This window comes from Musa acuminata, chromosome BXJ2-8, assembly GCF_036884655.1.
Source record: "Musa acuminata AAA Group cultivar baxijiao chromosome BXJ2-8, Cavendish_Baxijiao_AAA, whole genome shotgun sequence".
Taxonomy (NCBI): Eukaryota; Viridiplantae; Streptophyta; class Magnoliopsida; order Zingiberales; family Musaceae; genus Musa; species Musa acuminata.
In genome coordinates, this window is record NC_088345.1 from 6,194,630 (window position 1) to 6,217,259 (window position 22,630).

Sequence of the window (22,630 nt, forward strand, 5' to 3'; positions counted from 1 at the left end):
CCTGAGATGTTCCTAAATAAAAATTTTTACTAGTCTAATATTTTATAAAAAAAATATATCGAAGATTTTGAACCATCAACTTAATATTGTCATCAAATTAATATTTTAGGAGTATTTATTAATAATTTTATTTCATCAATTAAAATTTATTTCCTAACTTGAATATTCATAATAATTTAATTTAATTTTGCATACTTCGTTATAGGTCCTTCCTCATCCCCATATAAATCGGAATGAACTCCTCTCTTTTCATCTAAATCTTAAGAGGAGTTCAACCGTATGGAAGGATTAGTGAAGATCATAGACTCTCGGTAAGTTTTTCACATTTCTTTTTAATATAAATTTTAAAATATTAGATTGATATGTTAATTGTTTAAATTCTCCATGCTTTTTTTTATGACAATCAATTTTAGATTTTCAATGTAAGGGAAAAAAATATGTGAGTTATCCATCCAACTCTCTTCTAAAGAACCTATGCTTTTGGTTCTATGCGAGCTTCAAACAATTTAATCTTTTTCATACTATCTTATCATTGGAATGAATAATTTTCTACGCGGGTCTATTGAACTCAATCGCTCGCTAATTTTTTTTATTAATGTTTATCCTATTGAACTCAATCAATGATCGATTTCTATATTTCGTCTTAAACCTCGAAATATGAGAACATTTATTTTCGATAGGTGGGTTGATAAGGCGATTTCCTATCGATTTCTTTTTAATAGGTTTTATCTTATGTCAAGAAATTTACTCATCGGTGAATATAAGTCTCATATCCGAAACAAAATCTCATTGGCTCGAGTATACATCTTAGTCTTAATCGTTGAACTCGGAAATAATCTATAATATTCAACATCTTTGCATCTACAGGATGTTAAAGACTCATTTGTTCATCAAGCGCTTAAGAAGTGTCTTGCATTGTTTCATCAAATGAAAAGGAAAGAATATTAGTCATCGAATTCATGCACTTCAAATTAGAGCAGAAGAGTCCTCTGAAACGTCAAGTGCATAAAGACGACAACTCATATTCTTTGTTGATGAAACAGTATGAGACTCTTCTCAAGCCTTTGATGAACCATAATTATATACGAGTGTTTAACAGCTTGTTGATCCAATGAAGTTGAATATTTCAGATTATCTCGAAGTGATTAATATCCACTGGGCTTTTGAGGACTGTAGATTTAGTTTTACATGAGAGGTTGACATTTACCAATGTGAAGGCATGTAATGGCGTCCACATCATGGCAGAAACTAGCAGCATCTTCTCTGAAGCAAGATGAAAAGCTATTGAAGACAAATTGGTTGTTGTCGATGTTGCTGTAGCCAAAAGAGAACAAATCAGAACTCCAAAGTCAACTCTGCAATCAAACAAGAGACCATTTGCAGAGGTTGTAAAGCCCGTATCTAACAGTTGAGGAATCAAAACAAATTAAGAATAAATCTATAATCTCATTAATAACTACTTAATCCGTAAAAGATTCTTTCCTTTTATAAACGAGAGTATTATTCTCGTGAGGTCCTTTCTTTTATAGACGATAACAGAGAGTTTAAGATGATAATTAGAAGAATTTATTTTTGTCCAAATCACATCATAAAGAATTCTACTATAATTATTTTTTTTTATTGATCGATAATCATAATCCAATCAGATTTATAACATATCTTACATAATTAAATATGATTATATAATCTAATATAATGCATATCAAATAAATATTAATCACAATAAGTAATACACAATGGATATCCTTCCTTTCTCTTCTTATATTTTACATATCGCTATAAGTGATGAATCAAAAAAATTAAGAATAAATCTATAGTCTCAATATAAGTGTTTCATTTCTAAGAAATTTTTTTCTTTTATAGGTGAGAGTCTCTAGGAGATCCTTTCACGAGAATAGATGTTCTAAGATGATAATTAGAAGAATAAATTTTTATTTAGATTATATCGTAAAGAATCCTAAAAACTTTTTTTTTATTGATCGATAATTATAATTTAATCAAATTTATAATATATCTTACCTAATTAAATAGGATTATATAATATAACACAATGCATATTGATCAGAATGAGTGATACTCTACTATTTAAACTAAGGCAGTTTTTGGATGATTATATCTCAGTGGCTACACATTTTCCTTTTTTTTCTGCATATTATAAATGAACCAGGGGTTAGCAATTTCATCAATGCATCCTTCCACTGGTTGACTTCTCGATTTAGCTAGGCTACGATCATGGAACTTCGATCTAGGGTTCTTCCATTGTTGATGAATTAAGATACTCTCATGTAGATTTGATGAATTAATTTGATATAATGAAGTATCATCATATCCAATTAATATAATTAAGATACTTTCATTGTTGCATACGTGGTCTCCATTATTCTTTAGGGTATTTCAATGTATAAGTCAACTTAGTCTCTTTTTCATTTCAGCATTTTGAAGCCCTTTATAGGTTTTACGATTGTAATGATGTTGAACCCAACATCATAAAGTATGAAGATATATTTCATAGTCAACTTTGATATAATATTTCATTGTTGATATATTTTATAACAATAAAGTTTACGTAAAAGCAGGTGATGTTGGGATAATTACAGGTTCTCCTCTTTATCCGTCTTTCCTCATAGACCACAATCAAAGATAAACTGTTTGAGACTATCTTTTTTCGATCGTCCACGTGAATAAAAAGTCAACGAGGGATATTGAGATAATTACATACTCTCTCCTTCAAGATTAATTATAAAAGCTAACCCTCGTCGTTATATCATATGACTCTCTTCCAAAAACAAAAAAACCCTCATCTAATATAGATCTCGTTCGCGAACTTGAGCATCGGAGGAATCGGAGGGCCTTCGGATCCGATAGCGGCATCTTAACCGTTCGATCCAATCGGGTCGGATTAGCTGGCCTTTGGATCCGATAGCGGCATTTCATCGAAAGGGAAACTACGGAGTCGATCTTTACCGTTCGATCTAGATGACCGAAAAGAATCTAACGGTCAGGATTGTGAAATGGGGTCTGTAAGAAACGGGGTGTTAATAAACCACGCCCTCATCACTCGGAGCCGAAGCGGTCTCTCTCCGCGTTCGTTTCTTTTCCGTTCCGAGTCTCGAAGAAGTGGGGAGGAGCAGCGAGGCGGCGGCGGCGGCAAAGGCGAGAGCGGAGGAGAGACGGGTTTGCGCTGTCGGGGCTCCTTTTGGCGGCGCGACGCTGGCTTGGGATCCACGTTTCGTCTCGGTACTTGGAAGCATTCTTCGCGTTCTTTTCTCGCGGATTGTCGGCCCCCGCCGCCTCCATTCTCTTGCCCCGTCTTGCGCCGTATTGGTGTATGGTTTTGGAGGGAGGTGGGATTTTGGGAACTGGGGCTGGAGTTTTTGTGGCATTTCGGAGCTTTTTGGCGTGGATGCTATCATAGGGAGCCGCGGAAGGGCTGCAGAAGAGCTAGGGTTTGGGGTTTTGATTCCCTGAAGGGTGGGGCGGAGGTGGTTTCCCCTTGTTCTCTATTTGATTTTGGACATCGAATTGTGGCGGTGGCAATCTGGTGGAAGCTAGGGTTTTGTTGCAGAGATCTCAGGGCAGTTCTCAATCTGCTCAAGCCACGCAATATTGGGCATCAGATATTCTTGTGACTTCCAGAATAAATTTTATCTTGAATTCTCTTCTCTTTATTGTAGGTGGGCTTAAAACTGTGGGCTTTTGGAGTTGTGGTACGCGATACCACCTAATTAATTACTGTACTTGAATGTGTGAAATGTTATCGCTATTCGAAATCTGAATTCGTTGCTATCAAGAATCACGTACTTAAATAAGTTTTCCACTTAAGTTGCTGTACCGAGGTTATCTTGTTGGTCTCTGAGAATTGGTTCTGTGACAAGAGTACAATTGTGAGTTTGATCCATTATATCCGTCTGCAGTGCTGAAGGAGAACTCTTGGAATATATTTATATGCAGTGATGGGGAAAGCACAAAAGCTCTCAAAGGGACCTGGTTTTGTTCCAGGCTACCAGCATGTAGTGGAGACTACGGGTGAGTCAGAAGGGTTTGGGAGCTGTGGTCGTGCTGACTCAGAGGACTCTTCTGCTCCTAAGAGGAAGTGCATAAGCTTGAATGTGGACAGGTGTGGCAAATTTGATGTCCCGTTTGAACTGTTTTCACTTTCGAAGATGTCCAAGTGTGAGAAGGAGGAGTTGGAGACGAGATTTAAGAGAGACCTTGATCAGGTCCGAATGTTTCAGAAGAAAATGTTTTCTAGGATTACAACAAGTGCCGATGGGGTTGCTTTATCATCTTCCAGTGATGGGTATGTAAAGAAACAATATGCCATGGGCCAGAATGGTTCCAATTTTAAGTGCATGAACAATGGAAATCTTGAGATGTCAAAGAGGGCACCGGATCCAGATACACTTGGTAATTCATATTCTTTGTTGATGAAACAGTGTGAAACTCTTCTAAAGCGCTTGATGAACCATCAATATGGATGGGTGTTCAACACTCCTGTTGATCCAGTGAAGTTGAATATCCCAGATTACTTCCAAGTTATTAAATATCCAATGGATTTTGGAACCATCAAGACTAGGATACAACTAGGCAGATACTCTAACCCATGCGATTTTGTTTCAGATGTGAGGCTGACATTTACAAATGCAAAGACATATAATCCACCTAAGAATGATGTACACATTATGGCAGATGCTATGAGTAAGTTCTTTGAAACAAGATGGAAACCTATTGAAAAGAAATTGGTTGCTGCAAATGCTGCTGTCAAAAGAGAAGCTGAAACTCCGAAGCCAATTTTGCAACCAAACAAGAGGAAAACACCTTCTTTTAACCATGATATCATTTTACCAGAGGTTGTGAGGTCGAAAATGACAGTTGAGGAGAAAGAGAGCCTAAGTAGGCGCCTGGAATCTCTAGGAGACATGCCTGAACATGTAATTGATTTCTTGAGAAGGAACATTGCGGCAAGCCAAACTAGTGCAGATGAGGTAGAGATTGATCTTCATGCAATGAGCGATGATCTACTGTTTGAATTAAGGAAGCTTTTGGATGATTATATGGTTAGGGAACAGTTAAAGGATCAAACAAAATCAGAGCCTTGTGAAATTGAGGTGGGCATTGAATTACTGGGTACGTGGTTATATACTAACATATTCATCTATGTTCATGATTACACATTTTCTTTTTTCTGCAGATTATAAACGAATCAGGGCTTAGCAATTCATCAATGCATCCTTGCAAAGGTTAACTTCTCTATTTAGTTAGATTATGAGCTTCTCTATTTTTGAAACTTTAATCTAATGGTTCTCTTGTTGCTGATATTTTTGCAGGCAATGAACCAACTGAGGAGGATGTTGATATTGTTGGCAATGATCCGCCTGTTTCTAGATACCCCCCTGTGGTGATAGAAAAAGATACTATGCTAAGAAGTGGAAAGCGTTGTCGTTCAAGTAGCTCAAGTAGTGATTCTGGTTCATCATCTAGCGGTCGGTTCATGTTTCTGATCTCGCTTTGTCTTTGTTCTTATCAGTACTTTGTGCTCATGAGGTCAAAATATGTTTGTTTTTGTATGTTACTTGTTGATTCATAAACTAAGTGTTGTTCATGTGCTGTTTCTTGAACTCACTACATGTTCATACCAAGTCCTGATTCACTTTGTTGATGCTCCGAAAATGATGGATGATTTCATCGCGGCTCATACTTTCATGGTAGCTTGGGAAACCACCTATTGAAGCATATCATGTGTACAGCTCAGACTCTTGACCTTTCCCCTTTTTTTTAACTCGACTTCTTATTTGGATGAATGGAAAGAGATTAGAGGACTAAACAGAACCATCAAATTATTTTACTGTGCAATTTGGGTTTAGTGATGAGAAAACTAGCAATATGAAAACAAAGAACAGGGAGAAACACACCATTGGCTATGCTGAAGGTTACCAAAAGTTCTACCAAACTTTACAAATGGTGCATGATTTTAGCAATATATTATAATGGCATAACTATCAAACCATCCAGACTTGTTATGAGTAAGTATAAAATCAAACAATGTGAAGAATGGAGTTATTATGTGACTTAAATTTATAGACTGCTTTGTTATCTGAAGAATAAAAAATCAAGGGGAGAATTTCCTCTTCATTGGAAGTATCTTGACCAAACAAGATTTAGGGGGATTTTCCTTAAAACCTTAAGCCCTCAAGTTATGCAGACTTCCTCTTTGGGATTGGTGGGTAAAAAAGGATGCCTCTCTCTTTTGTCTTCTTATTTTTTTCATCCCGTTTTTCCTCTTTGTCTCATTCTGATGCAACCTGTCAGTCCATATCAAACCATGCAATAATTGATGGAGACTAGATGATTTTAGCTGATGTCTGAAGTGGATTGGCTGTTTCAGCTGGAGATGGGCTAATTCCAATCTTTATCACTTTGTTTTGGAAAGGAAATATCAGTGAAACTGGATAGGACTGTACAGAGTTTAAGAAACTGACAGGAAGCTCTGTGTCTTCATTACTGATAGGGAGTAAAACACCCTTATTATTGAACTCTAAAATTACTGTAACCCTAACATTTCACCATCCACCATTGTAAGAAGGGGAAGAAACTAGGATGGAGAATAACTATTTAACTCTTTTGAAAATAATGATGCTATCTTAGGGGAGGAAGACATCATGATGGAATTTGAAATTAACCTCAGTATGAAATTTTATTTATTTTTGCACTATGCAATTCTTCAGTATTGTGAGACTCATCATAATATCAGGTAGATAAGTTTTGGATCAAGATTGTACGAGATATATAATAGCTTTTTGTATGATATGATTATATTATTTTCTGAAATATATATCTCATGGTTGATCTTTTGTAAGTTATATCCTTTTTTATTGTTATCTTTTGTATAAGTTTTTTATCTTTCAAAACTTTAGTTTCCTTTTTCAGTAGAATCTTTAAACATATAATATATTTATTTTCACAAATATTTAATATTTTTATTTTTTGTGATCTTTATGTTTTATTTTAAGTTATGTTTATTGGGAGCCCCTCGAGTTGGTCTGACATTCCTATTTAATCTTGATTCCAATACTGTTGTTACAAACTACCTGAAGAATAAGAGGGGGTGAAGAAGAATAGTACCTCCCAGATCCTATATGAATAGTTCACTTTGCAACCCTTTGCTGTAGCTCTACAACTCATAGCTACACTGACTTGCGACTCTCAGTTTATACACTTGAGTCTTATCTCATTGTCATTGCCACTCATGAATTGCCATCACCGTGCCATGCACACACACACATGAGGATTTTCCAGTACACAAGTTTTAGGGGAAAACTTAATCTCATGCTTTATGGGATTTAAGTAGATTAATAGGTATGAAAGTACCATCTTGGAGACTGCATGAAAGTTATAAAAGGAATATGAGAAGAGAAGATTAAGAAATGGAAAGAAAAATTCAAAGGAGAAGGTGACGAAACAAACATTTAAATACTTGTCATTAAATACTTGTCAAATTTTAAGTAATTTATGCTGATCTAAAATTTAATTTGTATCTCTAAGATAATTTTGAGATAATTATATTTATCTTATGATTTTAAAGGTTAAAATATTTAAAAGCTTTATATTTGATTAGTATAAATCATTTTGAAATTTTTATTCAGTTTCTTGTTGCTTTCCATTATCTATTCCTTGTAAAATATTGATTCCATCCAATGGCATAAGTTAGATTTGTTAGAGGCCTTGCAAATATAGTGTATTATTGTAGTCTTTTAATTCCTTGCAGATTCAGATTCTGGTAGTTCCTCAGAAAGTGAGTCAGACATTAAAGTTGTTAGTCCCATGAAGGATATGAAGGTATTTGAGATCCATCATGACTTTGTAAATTAAAAAAAAGAACAGTATTTTGTTTTTACTATCATTTGAAAATCTACTATGAGTTTTTTTTTTTGCAGTCATTGCATTTAGAAACTTTATTTACTGCAATTGTTGTCCATGCAGAAAAATATGCTAGCTGGTCAAGCTGTGGATCAAGAAAGAAGTGATTTATCAAATCCACATGATGAAAACAGTGAGTTATAACTGTTTGCGTTTTATAGTTCTACTATAGTATGATTTGTGAAGCCTGCAATGACTCATGAAGCAAGAAATTAGATACAGTTCTTATATTTAGGTCCTATGTTGTTGCCTGAAGGCATGTACCGTTGACTGCATGCAGGAACTTCAGATGAGACAAATCAAGAAGAACATGTTGCTCAGCCAAAATCTGAATCTGTTGATATAGAACGAAACAGGGAGGGTAAGTAATTACATTTCATGCATCATGAACTAAAAGGTGTTAAGAATATGGATATAATATGCATGAATAAGCTTAACTTTTGACACAGACCTTTTGCGTGATAATGCTCCATCTGAAAGGCGCTTCTCTCCTGAAAAGCTCTATCGAGCAGCTCTACTGAGAAGTCGCTTTGCTGACACAATTCTCAAAGCTCGTGAGAAGACTCTAGATCAGGTTGAGATACTAATGAGGATGATGGATACAGAACTATATTTTTGTTGTGTTCTTATATTTTCACTCTATGGTGCTTTTGTACATGACTTCCCATTTTATATTTTGGGTTAGGGTGAAAAGAGAGATCCAGAGAAGCTTCGACGTGAGAGGGAGAACCTTGAGAGGCGGAAAAGAGAAGGTACCATGCAAGTTCCAAGGACTGCTTGTTATGCTTGTTTTGCTTCTCATTTCTGAACACTTTTGTCTTACCTTGAGATCAGAGAAAGCTAGGCTGCAAGCAGAAGCTAAAGCTGCTGAAGAGGCTCAACGTCTAGCTGAAGCAGAAGCTGCAGCGCAGGCTGCAGCAGAAGCTAAGCGCAAAAGGGAACTTGAAAGGGAAGCAGCACGTCAAGCCTTGTTACAGGCAAGTATATCGTTAGGCATTTGGTTGCTCGTCTGTCCTTGAGTCTGATGAGGGGCAACCTTGAGCATGTAATGCAGATGGAGAAAACTGTGGAGATCAATGAAAGCACTCTTTTTCTAAAAGATCTGGACATGCTTAGAACTGTTCCAGGTGAACACTTACCTAATTCAATTGGTGAGACGAGCCCAGATCACTCGCCAGAGGGCATCAGTGGTTTTGAACTTGGCGGAAGCAACCCTTTGGAGCAGCTTGGTTTGTATATGAAGGTTGAGGTTGATGATGATGAGGATGAAGATGTTGAGCCAAATGGTGCTACCCCTAATGATGCCGAGGAAGGAGAAATTGATTGATGGTTTTCTACTCTGGTTACTCTGCTATACCAATCCACTAACATATTGGAGTTAGTTTTGCTATCGCAGTGACACAATGGTGAATTAGGTGTGTGCTCATCTGAATGTGATGCCTTCAGTTTCTTCAGGTATGAAGATTGAGCAATATGAAGATCGTGAATGTTGTATGAAGAATATGGTACAGAGTGATTATAGATAGCCCTTCTTTTGAGTTACCGCTTGTGATGGAGTGGTACCTCCAGGATAATGGACAAGACTATCACTGGTGATGATTTGGGCAATATGGAAATCATCACTTGCCATAACTTCATTTGTTGGTGAAGATGACATTTTGACAGGAAAAGAAGGATTTGCTATTGCATGCATCATATGAAATTAGTTTGAAGCTAGGTGGGGTTTGTAGATCTTTGTTCGATATTACAATTTTGCTTGTCCCCCCCAAAACTGTACAAAGACAAATCAAATAGTCAGAAAAAAAAAGAACTTTTTCAAAAAATATTCATTCTATTCAAGATATACTTTGTGGGATTCTCTGTCGGACCACATACTTCAATCAAAGGCCTTTTTATATATGTTTCATGTAAATTTTGCAAGTATTATGTGTTTGTTTGGGCATTCAATTTGTATTTCTTAAAACCTTTCTTTTGATGCTTGATGATGATTTCATTGTTCCTAAAGAGGTTGTGGAATCCCTCTATCAGTATCAAAGTTAATATGGCTGGATTTGATGGAGGTAGACTAATTCTAAGAATGGCCAATGGATGATATGAGTATATGCATATGAGATTTTTGAGGGTCCGACAATGAAAAAAATATATAATTATTTTTTTATAGATCTTAATGATTATAAAAGATCTATATAATCGATCCTTCCGGAATTTACTATTTTGGATTTTCTCTGAAAAAATCTAAAAGGAATTGACTCTTCTTTTCTCTCCAAAATACTGTCTGGTTGAAGAGTGAAGATTTCTGAGGATGAAAAGTTGGAATCTGGCGATTTTACAGACAAGGATTTATCATTCGAGCAGTATCTAACGGTAGACCACACCATGAAACAATTGAGTTTGAATGATCATTGGAAACATTCAACATTATGCATGAAATCCATGTACGATTCTCACTCCATAATTTTGAAGCAGCGCAGGAAATACGTATCAGTAGCGACAGAGGAACGAAAACGACAGCAATTTGGTACGGCGATCAAACTCCGCACCCCCACACGTTTCCGAATGTATCAAACGACCACACCATTGCCCAAAGAATTCTTTGGCTTCTTCACCTGCGGCGTAGCCTATGAAAAGAAACGGTAGCTGCTCGCTTGGAGAATGATCGACCTTAGCCCACCGATCGGCGACAGAACCATCAACAGCACTCCGAGGACGATACAGATCTGAAAAAGAAGCGAGAAGAAGATCAAAACCATAGTTGACAACATCTCCAAACTAACTCTGTCTGTTCTTCGCTTGGCTTGCTCACCCAGTTGATGATCCAAGATGCGCTGAACCTTCTGGGCTTGTAGATGGCGAGCCACATGATGCAAGGAAGCTGTGCAAGTTTCAGACATGTTAACCTACTACGACTGACAAATGCTGCGAACCAAATCTATGGTATGGTGCTCACGAAGTATGTGGTTGGGGCGAACGCAAAACCTCCGAAGAATCCAAGCAGTCCGCCGAAGAAGGGGAAGGTTATACCAATAAACATCGTTAATGCTGCAGATTGGCAAACGTTACGCAAAGCAATGAAATCATCGAAGATATAGACCCAAACAAAGACGATTACCAACGTAAACTGATCGTGCGATCAAACGAAGAGTTAGTCCCGGCGGGAAATTAAGCTTCTTGACGAGCACCGTCTCGATCATATCAAAGACGGGCATCGCGTAGATCTGCACGAGAGTGAATCCGAATGCTTATGCTTGGGTTGATGATGCTTTAGAGCTTTGGATTCCTAGCGTTTTGTCACCTGGTAGCTGCCGATGACGTGAACGACGACGAACATGTTGGCCAAGGCGATCAACCAACGCGGCTTCTCCAGGGTGATGAGGATGTTGTCGTCGACGGCGTTGCCGAAAGCCCAGTAGCCGATCAGAGCGACGGGGAAGTAGCAGATGGCGACGATGATGTAGGCGACGACGACGCCCTTCCACATCGGCTTCTTCGATGGCTCCTCGGGCGTGGACGGGATGGTGGCTTGGATCTCCAGGACGACGTTGTGGCCCGCGTAGGCGAAGGCGACGTCCCCCAAAGCGCTGAAGAAGTTGAAGACGGCACCGGTGGTGGTCGATGCCGGGTTGCTGTAGTCCACGTGCTCTTGCTTCCCTTTGTGCAGGGGAGTCGCCCAGGCGATGGTGGAGTAGCTGCAGAGCAGAGAGGGCGGTCAGAGCTCGATCGATGGGAGTCAGCAGCCGCAGCGAAGGGCGCGTACCTGAGGGACATGACGGCGGCGGCCAAGGAGACGCCGGAGATGGAGTTGAAGTTGGGGAGCTGGGAGAGGACGAAGTGGACGGAGGCGAAGATCATGATGAAGTAGGTGAGCTTGATGGATTTGCAGTCAGGGCAGACGACGTCATGGAACTTCTTGAGCGACTTGCCGCCGGTGACCATGTACACGATGTTGACGCCGACCTCCACCACCAGCTGCTGCGGCACCACGATCCACAGCCCGAGCTTGTCCCCGAAGGCGTGCTGCCCGAGCTCGTGGTACCGATCGAAGCGCTTACCGGGCACCATCTCATGCATCTCCACCATCTGCCACAGCGTGTACAGGGTGATGATCCATGACAGGACGAGCACCACGATTCCCGGACCCCTGCGCACATCCAGTCGTCACAGTGTCTGTTTCCATTTGATCTACAGAAAGAAGAAGGAGCTATAGCTTCGGGCTTACCATCCGAGGTGAGACATGGCGTAGGGTAAGCTAAGAACACCAGCTCCAACCATGGCAGTGACATTGTGGAAGGCGGAGTACCACCACTTGGCATTCCTCGATGATGTGATGGGAAGCCAGTCGTCGATGGCCTTATCCTTGTCAGTCTGCATAATCCATTGGGCCAAAGTCGAGAGAAGGCAGAACACAAGAAGTTTTCTGCTTGATTTTTTGCTGAAGGAGAAGAAAGCTGATCCAACATACCTTGTTGTCGTTGCAGCTGCTCTGATTGTTCATGGCTTCACCTCTGGCAGGCAAATTGGAGTTTGGTGGTGAGTTCTAAGAAGAAGAAGAAGAAGAAGAAGAAGAAGAAGAAGAAGAAGACAGAGATGTAGCCTGCTGTCAAGAGCCTAAAATATCCACATAGAGAGAGAGAGAGAGGGAGAGAGAGAATATTAACACCATTAATGAGGAGATCCTCTCCATAAAAACCGTTCTTTTGATATGCAATTCAACAGGAAACAAAAGAACGCTTAAGGAAGAGAAGCAGAGCTGTCAGAACACGTTAAGCTGAATGGCCATTGTTACTGGAATTAGGGAACGTTATTTTTAGGAAGTCATAAAGATGGCGATGAGCGGTTGCATTGCCAATGGTGGATGGGTGATTGAATGGTGTGATGAAAACAGGAGATTTCATTTCTTCAAGGCAAGTCATGATTGAGATGTAATGAATCCCGAAGAATCTTTTTTGGGTTATGGAATCGAATTATTTGTGATAGGGTCAACTTAGTCCCACAGAAAAGTGGGGGAGTCAAGGGCTCATAAGACAGTTGTGCCTCCCTTACCCTTAGAGATGCTCATTGGAGCTTTGTGACTCCGAAAGGCAAAATCGTACGGGTTCGATCATACTCACCTAAAGAGGATAATCCCTCGTACCCCTAAGGTGCATTGAGATAGACCAAGTTGTCCCCTATCAAATTACGTGCCCATCATGGGGCCTGAGTGGCCCAAACCCCAGCGAGAGAGAGTCACCTGATAGGGTCAACTTAGTATCACATCAGTTAAGGAGTGGGAGAAATTTAAGAATGTTTTGTGGTAGAAAGAGAAACATTCCTTTTGTGGTTAAGAAGAAGATGGAATACAAATCTCTATGGTATAGTAATGGTTAATAGTGAATTTAATGAGTGAGTAAATAATTATTATCTATCATAGGAGGTAATTCATAAAACATTTAAGATGTATATATATTGCATATTCATAAATATTATGATGTTTAAATCATCTTGTTACTATTCAATCATTTAATAATTATTTAGATAAGATAAGATTATATAAATATATATGTATATAGGATTTTCATGAATAGTATGGTATTTAAAACATCATCCCATGTTTGATGTTTATTATTATTATTAAATATGTGAGTTTATCAAGAAGCATTATATATCAAGGGTTTTCATATGATAAAACATAAGTTTTTCAAAAAAAAAACATTACATATATCTTTGTTATTGTTTACTGTTTTTTTTACTAAAATTAATACATCACATATTAATAAAAAAAAAATTGATACTTAAATTTTTATTAAGTGTTTGGGACATAACTAGAAGGTCAAATGTCACAAACCATTGCATGAGTATATGATATTTTGGGAAAAAAATATTTAAAAAATAAAAAAATAACACATTATGCATGATTTAAATAATTATTGAAAATATCAAAAAAATTAAAATAAAAAATACACTAACATATATATATATATATATATATATATATATATATATCTATATGGATCTAATTGAAAGATATCATAAAACTTTATGTTCTATTATGCGATGTACTATTTTTTTATTTAGGCCAAAAATAATTTATCGTATATTAGTGAAACTTTTTTCATGGCCAAATTTTTATCATATGTTCATCCAAATCTCATTAAATAGCATCCAAAAACTTTCACAGTTCTTTGACAAGTCCTACTATGCCATAATATTTTTAGATTTTGGTCAAAAATATTACATCACATATTAGTAAATCTTTTTGATGGCCAAAATTTTACCATATGTTTGAGACCTAATTAGAAAATCAAATGTCAAAAAAACTTGCATGAGTACATAATATATTTGTAGAAATTTGAAAAAAAACACTTTGGCAAATGGAAAATAACACAATGTGCATAAGGTGAATAATTCTAAAAAATATCAAATGCTCAAACTTTGAGAGGTATTTTAGATAATTTCTTAAATTAAACGTATTGTTTGACAAAAAAACCAAAAAAGAGGGTATCTTTTGGTAAATACTCAAAATATGAGGATTTTCTAGGAAAGTCACCCATATATATATATATATATATATATATATATATATATATATATATATATATATATATATATATATAAGAGTTGATGAGTCAATGATTCATCAAATCACCAAGTCCAATAATAACCTCATGACTTTGCTGGTCTTCAAAGCAATTGACTTTGGTGGTATTGTCAACCCTCATGTGGTTAGATGACTGGGTCTACTTATCAAGCCACAGTCCCTCTCATTCAAGTAGGAAGTCATGGTGATGATCACTGTTAGATCTCCCTAGGAACTCCATCACCAACCTCGAGAAAGCTGATGATTCATCTCTCATAAGTTTCTGAGGGGAACTGAACTCCACTATCTTCCCTGCATCCACCAGAAGCATTACCCACAGGATCCAATGAGTTCCTAAGAGACTTGTCTTTGTACCTTCATCAAGCACCAGAACGAGATCACTGTCGATGACGGTGGGTATTCGGTGTGCCACTGTGATGACAGTGCAGTCACCGGTCTCCTCTCTTATGGTCTTCTGCGCAAAGTTATCTGTTGCGGTGTCTACCGAAGCTGTGGCCTCATCCAGCACCAGTATCCTCCTCCTCTTCAGCAACACTCGCGCCAGGCAAACCAGCTGCCTCTGCCCTACACTCCAGTTCTCCCCATCTTCTGCAACTGGAAATCGAAGAAACCAGACCTCAAATTTGTACTCTGTTTTCTGCTGCTGCTAAAGACTCGAGTCTACCTGGTGCATCGAGCAGCCTCTGGTCTTGTTTCACCACCTCTCCAAGCTGGCATTTGTAGAGTGCCTGTAGGATAAACTTCAGTCAACTCCATGGAGAGTAGCAGAGCAAAAGATCGCGTCTCTTTACCTCCCAGATTTCCAGGTCGGAATGCTGCTGCAGGGGATCCAAGTTTGTCCTCACTGTTCCTTGGAAAAGTGTTGGATCTTGTGGTATTATGCTCAGTTTGGATCTCAGGTCATGCAGTCCGATCCGACTAATATCTACGCCATCGATCACGATCTTCCCCAGTGATGGTTCTACCACTCTGAACAGAGATTGGATGAGTGTGGACTTGCCACTTCCTGTCCTGCCCACAACTCCAACCCTCTTCCCTCCAGGGAAGCTGCAGCTGACACCCTTCAAGATCATGGGAAGAGCAGGGCCGTATCGGACATGGAGATTGTGGAGCTCGATGGTTCCAGACGTAGGCCAACCTTGTTCTGGTCTGCAATCCTCGATCACCAGGGGTGCCTCGCTGGGTATGCCCGAGAACCGCAGAATCCTCTCCACCGAGATCATCTTGTTCTCTACGTTGCAGAGGTTCCATATAACCCACGCCTGCAGCACACTTAGGTTCAATCCGTACGTCGCGGCTAGTCCCGCAAGGCCTGGGACAGAATCTCAAGTCAGCCATGATGGCATTCACCATTGCGATCGAACTGATCGAGAATAGCTTACTTGGATCGATGGCATTCCTCGGCATGGAGACTAGAATGGTTAACATGGCAAAGAACTTGAGGTTGAAGAGGAAGTTGATTCGAACCGACAGCCACTCCATGGTTGCAGAGTTGTGGAAGGTGATTCGGGAGTAGTCATCGATCAAGGAGAGGTTCTTCTTGGAGAAGCGCCTCTGCTGGTTGAAGCAGCGGATGGTGATGGCTCCCGCAAGTGATTCCGAGAAATGGTGGAGGATGGGAGCTTTTCGGATTCCCACCATTCTTGCTAGTTCTCTTGCAGAACTGACGTAGTAATTCTGCAGAAACCAAACAGCTTTTGTGGATGTTGACGCTACGAGATTCACAAGAACTTTGTTTGGCCTACCTGATACCAGACGGAGACTGCAACTGTGACGATGAAGAGGATGAACACTGGCCAGGCCACTTGAGACATGAGAACAATGATACACAGGAGCTGAACAAGTGCAAAAGCCAATCCTGCTAATCTGTATGGAATGTCTGTGTCCACAATGCTTTGGTCTGTTGATGACTGCAAAAAGAACAATTGTCGGATCGAAACTGCTGAGCTTTTATACGAACTAAGGTGAAGAACTGACCCTGTTGAGGATTCTACTGGAAGGTGTCGAGTCGAAAAACGACATTGGTGCTCTTGTAATGCTTGTCACCATTCCAAGAAAAAGCTTTTGAGCTGTTTTGATAGCGATCGTCGTGAGCAAAACCGCTCTTCCCAATACAAACACTGAGCTACTGGCAGATAGTAGGATGAAAACTCCAATCAAATTTTCTCGGCTGACTCGATCCTCCTTCTCGGTTGCCCAGGCAATCCAGTAGTTGCTGCTCATCTGGAGACCCTGGAAGAGAACTTGGCAGAGCAGTAGCACCGGAACAAGAGCTCCTTTGTAGGCTGAAGTCACAAAGGTGTGGTAGACATGCCATTTCACCTGTCCGGATTCCCTTTCTTCTTCGCATGATCTCTCTGACAGTTCGGAGATTCCGATTTGATCATAGTGTTCTAGTTCTCTAAGATCCTTTTGCTTCATCCTGTGTCGTGTGCTTATCGATAAATCCTTCTCTTTTGACGGATTGACTTGGCATAAAGACTGATCATATGCAGCCATTTGCTGCACAAGCTCCCCACTAGCGTCCTCCATCAGTTCTTCGTACTTGCCAGATTGAACCACCTTTCCATCTCTCATTACCTGAAAATTTTGGTAAGATTTTTGTCTACAGACATGAGATCAGTAGGCAATCTTTTTCTGCTTTATGCTCTGTTCTACACATCCTAATAAGAAGCAAATGCTTCACAAGTAAACTGAAATGAGTATTGGAGATATTGAAGTTTACCAGAATAAGATCTGCTGCATGTAAGAATTCCAGTTGATGAGTGCAATAAATGACAGTCTTACAGGACAACAGGTTCATCAAACATTCCTGCACACATGAAATCAAAGCAGCCATGATTGACACTGTCTGCAAACAAAGGTAAATGTAGTGCTTATACCTTGAAGAGGTGTGTGCCAGTGTGTGCATCAACAGCACTGAAAGGATCATCCAAGAGATAGATGTCTGAATTGTTGTAGATGGCTCTGGCCAGCTGAATCCTCTGCTTCTGCCCTCCGCTCAGATTCATACCCCTCTCTCCTACCACAGTCAGGTCCTTGTCACCCCACATTCCGATGTCTCTGTCCAAAGCACAAGCCTCCACCACTTCCTGATACCATCTTCTATCCATCGCCTTCCCAAACAATACATTCTCCTGGATTGTCCCAGTTTGGATCCAAGCGCTCTGTGGAACGTAGGCTGTTGCACCAAGAACAGTCATCCGCCCGCCGCTACTTCTCGGAACCTCCCCCATGATGCTGCAAAGGAAACTGGATTTGCCTGATCCGACAGTCCCGCACACCGCCACCTTTTCTCCTCTCATGATCCGAATCTTGTTCTCGATCTTGAGCGTCGGCTTCTTCAGGCTCGAGTCAGCTTCCCAGCTGTACACACCAGGCGTGATTTCCACAGCCATGTCCGAGGCCTGTGTGCTGCGGCTCGGACTCAACTGCTTCGGCTCCTCTTCTTTCATCAAGCTATGGATTCTGTCGATCGATACCTTTGTTTGTGTGATCATGGCGACCAGTTCCGGAAGGTTGTAGATGGGCTCCTGTAGGATTCTGAACGTGGCCAGGGCGGAGAGAACTGCGCCGGCAGTCAGTGGCGTGCCCATCAGGATGCAGACGCCGAAGGAGATGACTGAAACCAAGATCGGGGATGCCCAGAACAGGAAGGCGATGGCAGAGCATGTGTAGAGATATCTCCCGAGCCAGTTCCTCTCCACGTCTCTGAGTTGGAGCAGCTTGTTCAAGTAGGCTGTTTCCCAGGAATGAAGCTTCAGAATCCTCATGCATTTCAGCGTCTCTGCGGTGGCTTTGATCCTCGCGTCCTTCGCTTCCATGATCTTGGAGTGGAGCCGCTCTTGCGAGTTCGCCAGCGGTGTGTTGCTCACCATCACCAGGGCTGTGGCGGCGAGCGCCGCGAAGGAGGCTGGTGCGCCGAGGTTTCTGTGAAGGATGAGCAGAGCCAAGGAGACTTGGACCGGCAGCAGCCAAATGCCGTGCACGTACCAAAAGAAGTCGCCGATTCTTTCCACGTCCACGTCGAGGAAGTTGATGAGCTTGCCTGTGCTGCTGCCTGAGTGCTGGATCGCAAGACACTTCTCGTAGATGGCAGCCATGAGAGCTGCTCGAACTCGGATGCCAATTCGACGTGCACCGAAGTACCACTGACGTTGGGTCAGTGACTCCACCGTCTTCGCGACGAAGAACAGAGAAGCCAGTACGTACCCGTAGTAGCGTCCATGACCGGAATCCTTCCCGGAGACGAATTCCACGAAGTTGGTGATCAGGAAAGGACCGAGGTAGGAAGACAAGGTGTTGAGGCCTGCGTCATCTTCTAGACCGTCAGACACATGGTTTGGATTTGGAACAGAGAGAATGTTATCACAAAGCACACCTGCAAACACCGCATTCAAGGCTAATGACCTCCAAACAGCACGAATAATGGCTCTGGGAAGCGAAGCTGATTCAAGCTTTTGTTGGCGAAGCGATTCTTGCAGAAGGCAGAGGGAGGTTTCGGCGGTCTCGGATCGAGGAACGCCGGGAATGTGCCGGAGCTCGAGCCTCTCTGCTCGGCCCTTTGCGAAGACTGGATTCAACCACCGAAAGGTGAGGCGGCTCCAGAACCCAGCTATGGAGAAGTAATCTCCACTGAGGCAGTCGTCTTCTTGGGGCAGCAGAGACTGTTCCAGTTCAGGATTAGGCTTGGAGGAACTCATGAAAGGGGCGCTGAAGCAGAGGAGAAGAGATAGACGAAAGGAAGAGACAACTCGACAAGGTCTGCAGCTGGAAGTATAGAAGACAATGGGTACTCTGTTCAAATGGATAGGGAGATCGGAGGAGATGGACATCGCATCTAGTAATGTCGAGAACACCGACCAGAAAACAAGAACGATGGGACAGCTGTAGTGTCTACTCACTGCGCTTGCAGTAAAACAGGTAAAGGATGGAGATCCAGAGGTGACAGGTAAACGCCGTCGACAACGTGTCTTGACTCGCAGGCTGGTGCATGAACGTGAAGCACGTGCCACATGAGCAGCAGCCAAGGTCAAAATACAGTCAAAGAAAAGTCTCGCTTGATGACTCGGTAGAGAACGAAGATGAGGAAGCTTCGCGAGACATGGCGGAACGTCCGTGGAGCCGCCATGGGCGTCGCCTGGTGGTTGGTGTCTCAAGAACACGAGCTCAAGACGAAACTAGGAAGACTAGTAATGCATGGGATTAATATTCTCGACCACTTAAAATCTCTAATATTCTCGGTAGATAGATCATTGGAGTTACATATATCACACGTTAGTGTCTAATTCGTTAAAATTAAAATCGAACCGATAGTTTCGATTCCGATTCGAATTATTATTTTTAAAAATATTTTTAATAAAAAAAATAAAATATTAAAAAATATAAATTTATTTTTAAAACTTTAATAGTAGATGTATAATTATAATGGGAAAAAGCTGATATAAAGAAATAAAATTATAAAATTTTTAATCCAACTAAATACCCCGTTTGAAAAAAAAAATTATAAATATTTTATTCAACTAAAATATCACTCTCAAACTCAGATTTCCTTCCGTAAACTATTTTTAACATGTTTAAAATCAAAACCATGGATTTTATTTTTAAAAAATAAAAAACTAGAATCGAATCGGTCAACGGATGAACCATCAATCGAATCGATTCCGAGATCGTTCGAGAAAGCATTGTCGGTTTCGGGGCGCGCAAGTGGCTCCTTAAGCTGTTGCGTCGGCCGCGACGAGCACATAGGCGAGGGACGACATAGGCGTAATTGGTGTGATCATACTAGTACTAAAGCACCGGATCCCATCAGAACTTCGAAGTTAAGCGTGCTTGGGCGAGAGTAGTACTAGGATGGGTGACCCCCTGGGAAGTCCTCATGTTGCATCCCTTTTTGCGTCGCGAGCGACGAAAACCTCTCCTGTAGACCTCCTAGGCGATGGTTTTGGGGCTCAGAATTTGCCGTGACTGCTACGCCGTCAGTATCGTGGGGCTTGGAGAGACCTTTTCGGACTGGGGTTGCAATAGCGATTCTGAGATCGTTCGAGAAAGTTCTGATGGTTTCGACTCGCGCTTGCCGTGACCGGTACGCGATCGTTGGGCCGGTGCTCGGAGAGAGCTTCCAATAGCGATTCCTAGATCGTTCGAGAAAGCGTCGTCGGTTTCGGGGCGCGCAAGTGACTCCGTAAGTTGATGCGTTAGTCGCGACGATCACATAGGTGAGGGACGACGTAAATGTAACTAGTGCGATCATACCAGCACTAAAGCACCGGATCCCATCAGAACTTCGAAGTCAAGCGTGCTTGGGCGATAGTAGTACAAGGATGGGTGACCCCCTGGGAAGTCCTCGTGTTGCACTCCTTTTTGCGTCGCGAGCGACGAAAACCTATCCCGTAGACCTCCGAGGCGATGGTTTTGGGGCTCGGAATTTGTTGTGACCGCTACGCAGTCAGTATCGTGGGGCTCGGAGAGAGCTTTCCGGACTGGGGTCGCAATAGCGATTCTGAGATTGTTCGAGAAAGTTCCGATGGTTTCGGCTCGCGCTTGTCGTGACCGGTACGCGGTCGTTGGGCTGGTGCTCGGAGAGAGCTTGCAATAGCGATTCCAAAATCGTTCGAGAAAGCGTCGTCGGTTTCGGGGCGCGCAAGTGGCTCCTTAAGTTGTTGCGTCGGTCGCGACGAGCACATAGGTGAGGGACGACGCAGGCGTAACTGGTGCAATCATACCAGCACTAAAGCACCAAACTAGATAGGAGTATAATAATACTCTTAGAATTATAATTGCTATGGCATTATATCTTTCACAACTCAAGCTCAAAACCATGTGATTGATCAATGGTTCCTGCAAAAAGCACTAGCAAATTGATAGTGGATTATAAGTCATACTCAAATTAGAATTTAACAGCAAGAAAAATCATAGGGGTATAAGATTCAACAATGTCACAATCAAAATTTGCATAAACAAGGGCTAAAAATAAATACAAAAAACATACACTTCTCAAAGGAGTTCTTGCAGCAGCTATCTAAGATAAGATAGCTCAAAATATAAGAGAATTAGTCTCTGAGAAGATCTGGAACTAAAAGTTATGTTGTAAACATCCATTATGCATGCTATATAATGCAATAGTAAGAGTTATAGATGCATATAAGTAATTATTTTAGGCTTCAAATTAGCATCATAAAGAGCTGCTCCTTTTTTTGGTTGACAAATAGAAGAAGAGATGCATAATTATATAAAGCAATAGATGAAGTGAAACAATAAACATTTACAGGTCCATAAATGTTACATAAATTCATCATATACTCATCATATAATTAAGCGAGGTACCCTTAATAATCGGTATATCGACTCATGATACACTAATACATCATTTGTACGTACTGAAATGTTGGTATTAGAACACTTAAGATTGGAAATGCAAAATCGTAAAAGGTGATTTCATGTTAGATTGATACCACTGATTTTTTTTATCGAAGCCTTTCATTTTACTCGACCATTAAACATATAATTATTTGGAAATTTCTTGAAAATTGGTTCCTGCAAGGATGAACTCAATCATGTCAACACATCCATCTAAAATATGAACAGAAGCCATTCATATTTATATTCTAAGTAGGCATCCATAAACCGAGATAGATTTGTGGCCACATCTAATTCACATATTGTGTTCTCATAAGATGCATATATTCCACTTCATCTTCTCTTCCTCATCATTTTGCTTGATGATTGACTCAGGTGTTACAATGGTGTCGATCGATGCTACGCTTCATGGAAGGAGGAGAACATACAAGACAGGCCAAGAGGAGGATGACAGAGGAGACGGCGTCCTCCTCCCCGCCGGAGCAGCTCCTCTTGAACCGGCAAGGCTTCCCCTTGTTGCACTGCAGCCTCGCCTCCGCCTCACCGTCTTGTGGCCTCTTCTTCTTCTTCTTCTTCTTCTTCTTCTTCTGCATGAGCTCCTGCGCTCCGAGCCTTCCGCACTGCTCCACTTTGTACACCATGAGCCACTCTTCCTTCTTGGAGGAGGAAAACTAAGCAGGTGATGCATCATAAACACGTTCTGTGGTTCTCTTTATAGAGAAAGCCACAAGGACGGTGAAGATTCTTCCGGTTTCAATCACGTTAATGTCTTGTCAGTCA

At 40.8% G+C, this 22,630-nt stretch overlaps 3 protein-coding genes and 2 non-coding genes across 9 annotated transcripts; 3 read left to right on the forward strand and 2 right to left on the reverse strand.

The window, feature by feature from the left end:
* The first annotated feature begins 3,072 nt into the window (after positions 1-3,072).
* LOC135618914 (transcription factor GTE10-like) lies at positions 3,073-9,837 on the forward strand. Of its 2 annotated transcripts, XM_065120351.1 has the most exons (11): positions 3,073-3,707; positions 3,915-5,108; positions 5,192-5,240; positions 5,328-5,483; positions 7,766-7,836; positions 7,981-8,050; positions 8,198-8,278; positions 8,367-8,491; positions 8,603-8,669; positions 8,752-8,894; positions 8,972-9,837. In XM_065120351.1, the coding sequence occupies exons 2-11, from the start codon at positions 3,954-3,956 to the stop codon at positions 9,242-9,244; spliced, it is 2,190 nt and encodes a 729-aa protein (XP_064976423.1). In that variant the 5' UTR covers positions 3,073-3,707; positions 3,915-3,953; the 3' UTR covers positions 9,245-9,837. The 2 variants fall into 2 exon arrangements, with proteins under 2 accessions (XP_064976423.1, XP_064976422.1); XM_065120350.1 differs by having other exon boundaries at positions 3,073-5,108.
* A 498-nt stretch (positions 9,838-10,335) lies between these two features.
* Positions 10,336-12,588, reverse strand: LOC135618916 (lysine histidine transporter 1-like). Its single transcript, XM_065120356.1, has 8 exons — positions 12,377-12,588; positions 12,134-12,279; positions 11,672-12,055; positions 11,210-11,603; positions 11,027-11,132; positions 10,865-10,956; positions 10,721-10,789; positions 10,336-10,634 (listed from the first exon to the last, which is right to left on the reverse strand). The coding sequence occupies exons 1-8, from the start codon at positions 12,407-12,409 to the stop codon at positions 10,536-10,538; spliced, it is 1,323 nt and encodes a 440-aa protein (XP_064976428.1). The 5' UTR covers positions 12,410-12,588; the 3' UTR covers positions 10,336-10,535.
* A 1,932-nt stretch (positions 12,589-14,520) lies between these two features.
* On the reverse strand, positions 14,521-19,624 carry LOC135618915 (putative ABC transporter C family member 15). 4 transcript variants are annotated; one of them, XM_065120354.1, is made up of 10 exons: positions 18,873-19,623; positions 17,374-18,809; positions 17,217-17,303; positions 16,469-17,071; positions 16,237-16,401; positions 15,874-16,168; positions 15,283-15,803; positions 15,156-15,219; positions 14,846-15,085; positions 14,521-14,782 (listed from the first exon to the last, which is right to left on the reverse strand). In XM_065120354.1, the coding sequence occupies exons 1-10, from the start codon at positions 19,324-19,326 to the stop codon at positions 14,655-14,657; spliced, it is 3,993 nt and encodes a 1,330-aa protein (XP_064976426.1). In that variant the 5' UTR covers positions 19,327-19,623; the 3' UTR covers positions 14,521-14,654. The 4 variants fall into 4 exon arrangements, with proteins under 4 accessions (XP_064976426.1, XP_064976427.1, XP_064976424.1 ...); XM_065120355.1 differs by having other exon boundaries at positions 17,374-18,800; positions 18,873-19,619; XM_065120352.1 differs by having other exon boundaries at positions 14,521-15,085; positions 18,873-19,624.
* A 638-nt stretch (positions 19,625-20,262) lies between these two features.
* On the forward strand, positions 20,263-20,381 carry LOC135621075 (5S ribosomal RNA). Its single transcript, XR_010490301.1, has one exon. It is a non-coding gene; the product is annotated as a 5S ribosomal RNA (ribosomal RNA).
* A 351-nt stretch (positions 20,382-20,732) lies between these two features.
* On the forward strand, positions 20,733-20,851 carry LOC135621048 (5S ribosomal RNA). Its single transcript, XR_010490274.1, has one exon. It is a non-coding gene; the product is annotated as a 5S ribosomal RNA (ribosomal RNA).
* Positions 20,852-22,630: the final 1,779 nt, after the last annotated feature.